At 32.3% G+C, this 13,080-nt stretch overlaps 1 protein-coding gene across 1 annotated transcript in view; it reads right to left on the bottom strand.

The window, feature by feature from the left end:
* COL21A1 (collagen type XXI alpha 1 chain) overlaps window positions 1-13,080 on the bottom strand; it is a 245,391-nt gene that overhangs the window by 76,036 nt on the left and 156,275 nt on the right. Inside the window, exons 11-12 of the mRNA XM_051997183.1 lie at window positions 11,746-11,799; window positions 11,599-11,652 (exon numbers count right to left, since the gene is read on the bottom strand). Of these exons, the coding sequence (XP_051853143.1) occupies window positions 11,599-11,652; window positions 11,746-11,799 (108 nt within the window). The remainder of the gene's footprint in view (window positions 1-11,598; window positions 11,653-11,745; window positions 11,800-13,080) is intronic.

Consider the following 13,080-nt stretch of genomic DNA (forward strand, 5'->3'; position numbering starts at 1 on the left):
TACAACATGTTGTTTACAAGAAATACATTTAAAGCAGGGTGATACATACAGAGTAAAGGTAAAAGGCTGGAGCAAAATCTATTATGCTTCAGGTAAAGTAAAAAGAAAAAAATGGGAGTAGCCATCTGATCTCAGATCAAGCAAAAGCAAAAGTTGAACTAAATAAAAGAGATAGGAAGGGCATTATAAAGATATAATATACCCTTGCTAAAGGATAATGAAGCAATATCAATATTAAACATATATGCACCAAGTGATATAGGATTTAAATTTTTAAGGAGAAGTTAAGATAGCTGCAAGAAGAAATAGACAGCAAAACTACAACTGTGGGAGATCGCAATGTTGCTCTCTCAAAACTAGATAAATCAAAGCACAAAATAAATAAGAAAGAAGTTAAACAGGTAAATAGAATACTAGAAAAGTTAGGTGTGATAGATCTTTGGAGAAAATTGAATGGAGACAGAAAAGAGTACACTTTCTTCTCAGCAGTTCATGAAACCTATACAAAAATTGACCATTTATTAGTACATAAAGATATTAAAAGCAAATGCAAAAAGGCGGAAATAGTAAATGCAATTTTTTTTTCAGATCACGATGCAAAAAAAATTACAGTCAATAAAAGACCAGGGTAAGATAGATGAAAAAGTAATTGGAAACTAAATAATCTCATCCTAAAGTATGAATGGGTGAAACAGCAAATCATAGACACAATTAATAATTTCATCCAAGAGAATGACAATAATGAGACAACATACCAAAATGTGTGGGATGCAATCAAAGCAGTAATAAGGGGAAATTTTATATCTCTAGAGGCTTACTTGCATAAAATAGAGAAAGAGAAGGTGAAAGAATTGGGTGGCAACTAAAAAAGCTAGAAAAATAGCAAATTAAAAACCCCCAATCAACTACCAAATTTGAAATTCTAAAAATAAAAGGAGAGAAGAATAAAATTGAAAGTTAAAAAAAACTATTGAATTAATTAATAAAACTAAGAATTGATTTTATGAAAAAAAAACACAAAATAGATAAACCTTTAGTAAATTTGATTAGAAAAAGGAAAGAGGAAAATCAAATTGTTATTCTTAAAAATGAAAATGGAGAAATTTCCACTAATGAAGATGAAATTAGAGATAATTAGAAGTTACTTTGTCCAACTTTATGCCAATAAATTTGATAATCTAAGTGAAATGGAGAAATACCCACAAAAATATAGACTGCCCAAATTAACAAGAAGAAAGTAAATTGCTTATATAGTCCCATCTTAGAAAAGGAAATAGAACAAGCTATTAATTGACTCCCTAAGAAAAAAATCCCCAGGATTAGATGCATTTACATGTGAATTCTACCAAACATTTAAAGAATAATTAACTCTAATTCTATATAAACTGTTTGAATAAATAGGGAATGAAGGACTACTACCAAATTTCTTTTATGACCCAGACATGGTATTGATACTTAAAGTAGGTAGAATGAAAAGAGTGGAAAAATAAATTATAGACCAATCTCCCTAATGAATATTGATGCAAAAATCTTAAACTAAATATTAGCAAAGAGATTACTGAAAATCATCCCCTGGATAATACACCATGACCCAGTAGAATTTGTACCAGGAATGTAGGGGTGGCTCAATTTTAGGAAAACTATTAGCATAATTGACCATATCAATAACCAAATTAAGAAAAACCATATGATTATCTCAATAGGTGCAGAAAAGGCATTTGATAAAATCCAACATCCATTCCTATTAAAAACACTTGAGAGTAGAGGAATAAATGGGTTTTTCCTTAAAATAGTCAGTAGCATCTATTTAAAACCGCAAGCATCATATGTAATGGGGATAAAATGGACCCATTTCCAATAAGATCAGAGGTGAAACAAGGTTGCCCACTATCACCATTACTATTCAATATTGTATTAGAAATGCTAGCTTTGGCAATAAGAGACAAAAAAGAGATTAAAGGAATTAGAGTAGGTAATGAGGAAACCAAATTATCACTCTCTGTAGATGTTATGATAGTATACTTAGAGAATCCCAGAGATTCTATTAAAAAGAAATTAAATAAATCCACATAAATCATCAGCATTTTTATACATCACTAATAAAATACAACAGCAAGAAATACAAAGGGCAATCTTTAGCAATCTAGTGTTTGATGAATCCAAAGACCCCAGCTTTTGGGATAAGAATTCACTATTTGACAAAAACTGTTGGGAAAATTGGAAACTAGTATGGCAGAAATTAGGAATTGACACATACTTAACACCATATACCAAAATGAAGTCAAAATGGGTTTATGATCTAGACATAAAGAATGAGATTGTAAATAAATTAGAAGAACATAAGATAGTTTACCTCTTAGACCTGTGGAGGAGGAACGAATTTGTGACCAAAGAGGAACTAGAGATCATTATTGATCACAAAATAGAAAATTTTGATTATATCAAATTAAAAAGCTTTTGTACAAACAAAACTAAAGCAGACTAGATTAGAAGGGAAACAATAAACTGGGAAAATATTTTTACATTCAAAGGTTCTGATAAAGGCCTCATTTCCAAAATCTATAGAGAATTGACTCAAATTTATAAGAAATCAAGCCATTCTCCAATTAATAGTCAAAAGATATGAACAGACAATTTTCAAATGAAGGAATTGAAATTATTTCTAGTAATATGAAAAGGTGCTCCAACTTACTATTGACCAGAGAAATGCAAATTAAGACAACTCTGAGATACTACTACATAACTCTCAGATTAGCTAAGATGACAGGAAAATATAATGACAAATGTTGGAGGCGATGTGGGAAAACTGGGACTCTGATGTAATGTTGGTGGAACTGTGAATGGATCCAACCATTCTGGAAGGCAATTTGGAACTATGCTCAAAAAGTTATTAAACTGTACATACCCTTTGACCCAGCAGTGTTACTATTGGGCTTATATCCCACAGATCTTAAAGGAGAGAAAGGGACCTACATGTGCAAAAATGTTTGTGTCTCTTTGTAATGGCAACAAATTGGAAACTGAATGGATGCCCATCAAATGGAGAATGGCTGAATAAATTATGGTATATGAATGTTATGGAATATTATTGTTCTGTAAGAAATGATCACCAGGATGATTTCAGAGAGGCCTGAAAAGACTTCTATGAATTGATGCTAATGTAATGAGCAGAACCAGGAGATTATTTTATACAGCAACAACAGGACTGTATGATGATCAGGTTCTGATAGACATGGCTCTCTTCAACAATGAGACGATCTGTTCCAATTGTTAAGTAATTAAGAGAGCCATCTACACCCAAAGAGAGGACTATGGAAACTGAGTGTGAACTACAATACAGAATTTTTACTCTTCCTGTTATTGTTTGCTTGCATTTTTGTTTTCCTTCTCAGATTTTTTTTCTAGATCCAAATTTTCTTGTGCAGCAAGATAACTGTATAAATATGAATACATATATTGCATTTAACAGATATTTTAACATACATAACATGTATTGTACTACATACTATCTAGGGGAGGGGGTGAGAAGAATGAGGGGGAAATTTGGAACAGAAGGTTTTGCAAGGGTCAGCACTGAAACAATTACACATGCATATGGTTTGTAAATAAAAAGCTAAATAAAATAAAAAGATAAGATGGAAAGGAAAATTCCTTTCCACATAAACACATAAAAAATTATGTGTTTTCTAGTGCAGATAGTCATGTTACCTTTCTGACTGCTTGTGATTAATAAAATATTTGTATAATATGTTCACTCTTTTCCTTTCAAGAAGAACCACTTTGTGCACTCAAGGTAAAACTGACAAAGAAAGGATAAATTGGGACACAATGGAGAGGGTTATAAGGTTGGGGAAGGGAGAGGAGAGCAAGAAAGGAGGAAAAAAAAAGAATCTAACAGTTAAAGTGATAAGTAAGAAAATGTCTGTGGCATCTTGAAGACATATCACAAGTAAGGCAAGGGTCCAAGAACTAAGTACATAATCCTATGAAAAAATGCAGTTTGTAATCTTAATGGAAATATACCATAACATGTGTATTGTTACAAATTTAGTAAGTTTTAAAAAGATAAAATGCTTGGCAGCATGCTGCTGTGATGATGGAGGGGATGGGTGAAGGAATAGAGTCATTGGCCACAATGGCATAATGATATAAGTACCGAACAGGTCCTACTAGAGTCTTTGTCCACAAGAATCAAGTTTGATAATAGTGATTAAATTGATGGAGCACTTTTTTCCATACCATTTTCCTTTTTTTTTTTCTTTCAGAAAGCAATTTAAACTCAGTCATTCACTCTTTAAACTGCTTTCCTCAGTTTCATTAATATGGTAAGGCTGTTCCTTCTAAATAAAAGATGAAGCCAAAAATGGATTCCAATTGCTTTCTAATAGTAAGATAATCATAATGTCATGCTGACCTGAACAAATCCTGAAGGTTCAATTGTAGGTTTAAATAGGTAGAGCTCTCCTATTCTAGTTTGATAGCTTTAGGCAAACTGAGCTGATACTAATTTTTTCTATCTCTATTAATAGTTTTATAACTGTCTCAAAATACAGGACCTTGACATTTAGATCTCTTTTTTCTGTCCCTCTGACTAAATGATAGTGTCCTTCATTTCTATGTTGTTGTAATTGTGGGCATGATATCACTTGAGATTAAAATCCTCTCTGAATCCCTAGCAACAAAGAGCAAACATATGGTGATAATAATGGAAGACTCTTCTTTTAACTAGGTTGGGAGGAAAGAGAAAGAAATGATCTATGAGGATTTCAAGCCTTCCTCTTTCAAGAAAGAAGGGAAAGAGGGAAAGGGGAACTGAAAATGGAAATAATTAATGTGAGGCTGAATCTCAGAACCTCCTCCAATTTCTCTGGCTCACTTTCTCATTCCCATTTATTTCAATACTATCCTATCCCTTCCATTATTGTATGTGGAGAATACGCTCTATAATTAAGAAACTTCTCCTAACTTTAGAATTACTTCTATTCACATTCTTGTCATCTTCTGGTACTTACTGAGATCTGGTACCTTCTGGGTGACACTATACCTAGACCTTTCTAATGTTAGTTGCATCTTCTTTCATAACATCTTATTCAATTGATCCTGTAGAGAAGCCATCTTCCATTGACTCTATCACCAACATCAAGCAAGCTCTCTTTCTTTTCTAATAGGCCTTTACTCAAATTGATCACATAATCCAGGTTCTAGTAGCTATAATCTACCAATCCCTAGAACACTTTTCTTTCCAGGGAGTTCATTATAGAGATTACAGTATCCTCATTCATTCCAACTACCACTCTCATATTAGAGAACTTTAACATACATGTTGATGTTGTTTCAAATAACCTTAACTCCCACTCCCTCAATTTGCTTAACTCCCATGACCTCTCTCTTTACTCCATCACAACTACATCCAAAGATAGTCAAATACTTTATCAAATCATTATCCTTAAAAGATCATTTTTCTTGGTAAAAAAAAAATATGGATATTCCTCTATCTAATCACTAACTCATGATTCCAGCTTTTTCCATGCCTGGGAATGAACTTAACTTAAAAAGGTACTGCATCCAGTGCCATTTGCAATCTTCCTGATCTATATATTGCCACTTGATCCAGGTAGCTACAGACAGCTCTAGATAGCTGGTGACTTTGTAGAACCCTCTCTCATTAAAACCCAATTTACCTCCAAGTCATAGTATCCACCTTCCTGATGTCACAGTCCTCTTTGAGAAAAAAGGAAAAAATATCAAAAATGTCTTACTCTCCCAAATCTATTCTTTGTCTTTTAATCGAGACCTGGCACCTCACTAATACTAAATATTTTACCAAGCCTTTCACCTTGTTCTCACTACACTTTTCTCCCTTACAAATCTCAACTACTTAGTGAATGAATGAAGATCTAGTGGATGAAAAAGCATGTGTTATATGCTAGGTAGTTGCAAAGAATTAGAAATATAAATATAAAAAGCAAAACAGTTCCTACCCTCAAGGGGCTTACATTCTCAGGAGATTTTGACATAAACAGGAAAGTACTGGCCAAAGAGGAGTATTATAGTCAGGAATATCAAAGGCATAATGAATAGAACTATAAGACAATTAATTGACATGTCCTCCCATTGAGGTATCTAATACCTATTCTCGGAGCTGGCAGGAGAGGATATGAAGATTTCTGCAGTAGAGTAGTATGTCTAAAACAGGATAGTTGTAAACATTCATTAATCAGAAATCGGCGCTTAGGGAAGGAATGTCAAGCCAGAGGTGGAGGCTGCAGTATCATAGCAGAGTATGGACCTGATCCAGGCTGGCTATAATGAATACTTACTAATCCTATTCAACTCTTCACTCTCCTCTTCTCCCAAATTCCTTTCTCCAACCATGCCAAACCTCAACTTTGGATTGCTCCCACCATTTACTTCCTCTGCTCCTATTTCTGTGCTTCTAAAAGGATTTGGGAAAGTATCGCAACTGTGCTACATAGATACATTCTCAAATTATTTTATCTAATCTCAATTGAGTCCTCACTACATTAAGGGAATCTCTTTATTCTCTTTAATTTTTTCTCTAGCTCAGGGGTTCAGAGACTGTGATTTGGGGACCTGTGGGGTCCCACAACTCTTCTAGGGTAAATCAAATTTAAAATTAAATTAAAACTTTTATAATATGAAAACATTAATTTCTAATATGAAAAATATTGATATCTAACCCATATGAATGAAATTCCTTTGAGGATCATCAATACTTTTTTTAGTGTAGAGAAGCCTAAAGGCCAAAAAGTTTAATATCAATTGCTCTATTTCATTCTTTACAACCTTGGCTCTTCCAAATCAATCTTCAGTACCCTCTCTTCTTAGCTGAAACATTTGCCTCATAATTAACCAAAAATAAAAGAAAAATAAAGACTTGCTACTGAGAATTCAATTTTATTCTACTTTTCACCTAACTTCTCCTTCTCGTCTCACAACCCTGAAAGTATTGTCCATCATTTTCTTCTGTATTCATTTTCTGATGAAAACCGGGCCTTTCTCCTCACTAAGGCCAACTCTTTTATATGCATCCTCAATATAATTCTCTTACATCCTCTCCAACAGAATACCTCCTTATCATCCTCTCTTTTTATCTAATTTTCTGTTTTTCCCTCTAGAATGGTTTCTTTCTTGCTACCTACAAGTCTCCTCCAGACTCAAAAACCTCTCAGTAGATCCCAACATACTTGCTAACTTCCATCATTTAACTCTTTTCCCTTTCTTACTTAAATTAATTTTTAAAATCATATACATTTCATGTCTCCATGTCCTGTCCTCTCCCTTTTTTTGCTCTCTTTCTGTAATCTGGCTATTGACCTCTTGACTCAATTGAAATTGGTCTTTTCAAAATTAGCAAAGATTTCTTAACCATCAATTCTAATAGCTTCTTCTCAATCCTTATTATACTTGAACTCTCTGTTAATGCGATAGTGATGACTAGCCTAAATACCATCTCTTCTGTGACAATGTTCTTTCTTGGTTCTGCTGTCTGACTATTGCCATTAATTCTCCTTATTGATTCATTAGTTAATAAAAATAGGCATACTACCAACCCTGTCTTGGGTTTACTTTTATTTTCTCTTGACACACTCGATTGTATACAATACCTCCCTTGATTTCAATCATAATCTTCATATAGATCAGTATATAAAGTCTTATTTTCTTGAATGAGCTCAAATCCTGTCATCAACTTCTTACTCTATAATCCAGAGACAACACAAACTCACAAACTCAACATGCCTACCACAGAACTTCTCTTCCACTCAAAACTGAACTAATCAAATTTACTCATTTTTATTAGAACACCAGCATCCTTCTAGGATGCCCAGATTCATGACATTAGCATCATCTTTAATTCCTTATTCTCCTTTACTTCACATAAATCAGTTGTAAAAATTTGTCATTTCTACTTTTGAATTTATCTCTTCCTCTCCAGTCATATTGCCACCATCCTAGTCATCACTTCTCTCCTCTACTATTGCAAAATCCTCCTGGCTGGTCTACTTAGTTCAAGCCTTTCCCCATTTTAATACATTGTCCACACAGTTGTCAAAGTGATTTTCCTAAACTTCACTTCATAAATGTGCTTTGAATTCATAAAATTTTGATTATATAGATATTTTTCCATAGTATATGACATTTAGTTCCTAAAAATCTCATTATCTGATATCTGGGACAATTGAGTCCAAATTCAGTTTTGTTATATAGCTACATTTCTATAAAATCAAATCCTGTTATTTAAAATGCTAAGTTAACAATACATTTGAAGGAGTTACATAGAAACTATCAACTAAAAAGCATATACATCCCATATATGAACAAGTATTAGTTGTTAGTATTCAGTGTCCAATTGAACTATCTTTGAAGATCTAGATTCATTTATTTAACTAATTATAATATACCACTACTTCAGTGTTCCATGAATATTTCAAATTGAACCTATTCAAAACCAACCTTAATCTATTCCTCCTAAAAATTTGTATCATTTTCTTTTGACTTCACTATTAACAGCAAAATATAGCTTCTGCAGCATATTCACAGTTTTTCACATCTGAAATATTGCATTCTCTTGTTTTTTTTTTCCCCATTAAATTATCCTTATCTATCCAAACCAAATGCTCCTCTGAAGTATCTTCCCCCCACCAGAGGCAACTGGGGTTAAATGACTTGCCCAGGGTCACACAGCTAGAAACTGTTAAGGGTCTTGAGATCAGATTTGAACTCAGGTCCTTCTGACTTAAGGCTGATGCTCTATCCACAGCACCACCTAGCTGCCCCCTGACATATTTTTTAAATCCATATTCCCCTTTATATTCTAACTTGATGGTTACAATGGCTTCTTGCCCTTTTAAAATTTTCCCTTATAAAATCCTTTTTTAATATTGCTGCCAGACTAACCCTTCATAATAAAAGTCTCTTTTCCACTCTTAACATCTTCATTAGTGTTTTATTGACTACTGATAAAAATTGAAAAATATCTCTGCCTAATATTCAGCCTTTAACAATCTGACATCACCCTCCTACTTTTCTAGTCTTATCTCATATTGCTTCCTTTCATATATTCTACAATCCATTTGGATTAGTCTATTCTCTCCCTCCTACCCTGAATATTCTCTATATTTTTCTGTTCCCTATAACTTCTGTGCCACTGTTCACATTTTCCTCAATATTCTCCTTTTTCCTTCCCACACCTCTTTGCTTACTAACTTCCTATCAGTCCTTTACAATACATTCTAAATGGTACCTCCTTTATAGAATAGTAGAAAGAATGCTGGTCTTTTCTCAGTTGGTTGTGGTTTAAATCTTGCATATGATGATTAATATCTGTAAGATCTTTGTAATTTTTTTAAAAGAAAAAAACAAACAAACCTCCTTGTGCCTTAGTTTCCTTTCATATAGAAGAAGGAATTTAGACCAGTAAGTTTGTAGGGTATCTTCCTTCTCTAGAGCTAGGAGGCTGAACCTATTCTGATGTTCCCTAATAGTCAAGACATGTCCCCAAAACAAACTATATCATTTTTTCATCTTTCTGATGTGTTTATCACATAATAATCTACATTATAATTTATCTTCCCACTATATTATAAAATGAAAACATTTAAGAATAAAAGGAACAGGAGCAGTTAGGTGTGCAATAGATAGAGCACTAGCTCAGCTCTGAAGTCAGGAGGACCAGAGTTCAAATCTTGTCTCAGACACTTAACAAACATTTCCTAGCTGTGAGACCCTGGGCAAGTTACTTAACCTCAATTGCCTCAGAAAAAAAAAAGGAACAGACCCCCATTTGAAAGAAAGAAAAGAAATATGTGATTTTAGTCATTGGAATGGAAAAGATTACACCTGGATAAAGCAATTGGTCCTGTGCTTCCTGAAATTTAAAGCAAGGATGAATAAACATTGGATCACATAATTTCCATTTTCTAATATATAGAGAAGGTTTTTTTTTTTTGTAAACTATATCTGTGCCTTATTTTAAGTAAACTGGAAGTTAGCACATGTTAAGAACTGATTTTTTTGGCTAACATCAGTTAGCTAATAATGGATTTTTTTCATATTCATGTAAATAATATTTTCATTAAATTGAAATATAGAGTATAAGATCTTTAAAATAACTATTTTTCCTATATCTGTAATATCTAAGTATCTGCCACATAATAAGTGATTAATAAATGTGTTGAGTTGAATTGAAATTGTGCTACACATTTCAACTTATAAAGCATAACACTAATATGTTTATGAATATCATACTAATAAATAAATAACACTAATATATTTAAAACTAAAAGCCATTTCCCAATAGCTAAGTAAGCAAAGTGTTCTTCAAAAAATTTCAAAAATACCAAGTATATGAAAGAATGCTCCAAATCACCAATAAGAAAAGGAGTACAAACTAAACCAACTCAGAGGTTCTACCTCATACCAGGAAAATTGGTAAAAATGACAAAAGACTGGAATAGTCAATGAGGGAAGAATTGAAAAAAGGTACAAATATTAATGCATTGTTGATGGAGATATGAAGCACTGCAACCATGTTAGAAAACAATTTGGAATTATGCAAATAGCATGAAGAAAATGTCCATACTAAGCTTATATCCCAAAGAGGCTATAGATAAGAGAGTCTGTAAATATACCAAAAATTTTAAACTAGAACTTTTTGTGATAATCAAGAATTTAAAACAAACTAGATACTCATTGATTGTGGAATAGTTAAACAAATTGTCATAGATAATTAGACTATAAGAAATGACAATATGATGAGAAAAACAAAGAAAGAGCTACATAAATTAACTCAAAGTGAAATAAGCAAAACAAAGAAAACTATATATGTGTATATATGTATACACACACACACACACATATATATATAGATATATAGACATATCTATATATCTATATATATATATATAATATATAATGCACCTGTATATATATTTATTAACAAAATACAAACAAATAGAAAAACTACACACACATACACACACAAGCATGGTTTCAAAACAGCAGATATAAGAATCTATTTTTACCCTAACCCACACCTTTGCTGAGGCATGATTGTGGTACATTAAGAGATACCACACTGGAATCAGCTCACATTGAGTCATGAGAACTCTGCTAAATTTTCATTGTGAACATTTACATGTTGGATATTGTCAATTACTAAAAATCAGGATTTTGATTATTGATTTATGACTTTAGACAGCAATGGCAAAAATGTTAATACAGTTTAAAGTTAAAAGTATATCATGTATACATTTATTTCTAGAGAGCCAGTTATTAAATATTTATCACAATATACTATACAAATTTGCAAACTTTTTTCAAAGCATTGATTAATTTTGCTGTTTTCCTCCCTTTCTTTTCTTTCTTTTTTAAAAATATTATTTGTTATTTGTGATGCTTCAATAAAAAAGGAAGAATAGGACTGCTAAGGAAAATTAAAATTATTTTGAAACAGGAAAAATTGATTTTCATAATCAAAAACTTCACACAAAATATTATCAGACCAGAATATACTAAACACTGGAGGAAAAAGAATTAAAAATCACAGATTGGTACAAATATAAGCAAGTTATTTACCTTATTACCACCTCTTCCTGGTTCTCCTTTGTAACCTGGTAATCCACGTGCTCCCTAAATTAATTAGAAAATTAAACTTGGTTAGTTATTTATTAAGGTTCTTTAAAAATAAGATTATTTTTAAATACCTAAAGCCTGATCACATACTTGAATCCCTGGTGATCCCGGAATACCTGGATTTCCTGAAATTCCTTGATATCCCTATTTTTTAAAAAAAGGAAAAGAATTGTTAATTTATTATATTTCAAAATATCATCTTCTATCTCAGGATAACTTGACATTTCCTATGTTCACATATTTCTTTATCTAAGACTGAAAACCCCTCCTCAACTCATTTCTTAAGAATGATTGCTTAACTGGAAATGAATATAAACTGCTCGCATTTATGTTTTTCCTCCCGGGTTATTTATACCTTCTGAATTCAATTCTCCCTGTGCAACAAGAAAACTGTTTGGTTCTGCACACATATATTGTATCTAGGATATACTGCAACCCATTCAACATGTAAAGGACTCTTGCCATCTCGGGGAAGGGGTGGAGGGAGGGAGGGGAAAAATCGGAACAGAAATGAATGCAAGGGATAATGCTGTAAAAATTACCCTGGCATGCGTTCTATCAATAAAAAATTATTAAAAAAAAAAAAGAATGATTGCTTAAGAGGCTGAGGAATTAAGGCATTAAATGCCTTTTTCCCCTGAGAGATTTCTTAGAATCTATTTTTTTTCTCTTAAAATTTAAAATTTTAAGGTTTTGCAATATTTTGGTTTAACAGGTATCTAGAAATGTTGCAATTTAAAATGCAGGCTTCATGTTTACCATAATCATTAAAAAGAATGGTAAATATTTTTTGAAGTTAGCTAGTCTTACAGACAAAAGCATCTAAAAATAACTATCTTAGGAACACTTTAAAAGAAAAAATATAACTACTTTATTTTTTTTATTTTTTAACAAGATATTTAATTTATTTTACAAGTAGAGAATGAAAATAATGAAAGACAACACTCCATTGGGAAGAGGAGGTTGGAGGTAGGTAGAGAATCCAAAACTGAAGAAAATTAAAAAGTAAAAGAACAGAACCATGTTTTTATTATAGGTTTTTTTTTATTATTATTATTTACAAGATATATGCAAAGGTAATTTTTCAGTATTGACTTGCAAAACCCTCTTTTTTCAACTTTTCCCCTCCTTCCCCTCACCCCTCCCCTAAATGTCAAGCAGACCCATACATGTTAAATATATTAAAGTATATGTTAAATACAATATATGTATACATATCCAAAGTTATTTTGCTGCACCATAAAAATCGGACTTAGACATAAGGTAAAAATAACCTGAGAAGGAAATAAAAAATGCAAGTGGACAAAAACAAAGGGGGTGGAAATGCTATGTTGTTCATTTCCCATAGTTCTTTCACTAGGTGTAGTTGGTTCTCTTCATTGTTGAACAAATGGTACTGATTTGGTTCATATCATTGTAGAAGAG

Source organism: Antechinus flavipes, chromosome 4 (genome assembly GCF_016432865.1).
Source record: "Antechinus flavipes isolate AdamAnt ecotype Samford, QLD, Australia chromosome 4, AdamAnt_v2, whole genome shotgun sequence".
NCBI lineage: Eukaryota > Metazoa > Chordata > Mammalia > Dasyuromorphia > Dasyuridae > Antechinus > Antechinus flavipes.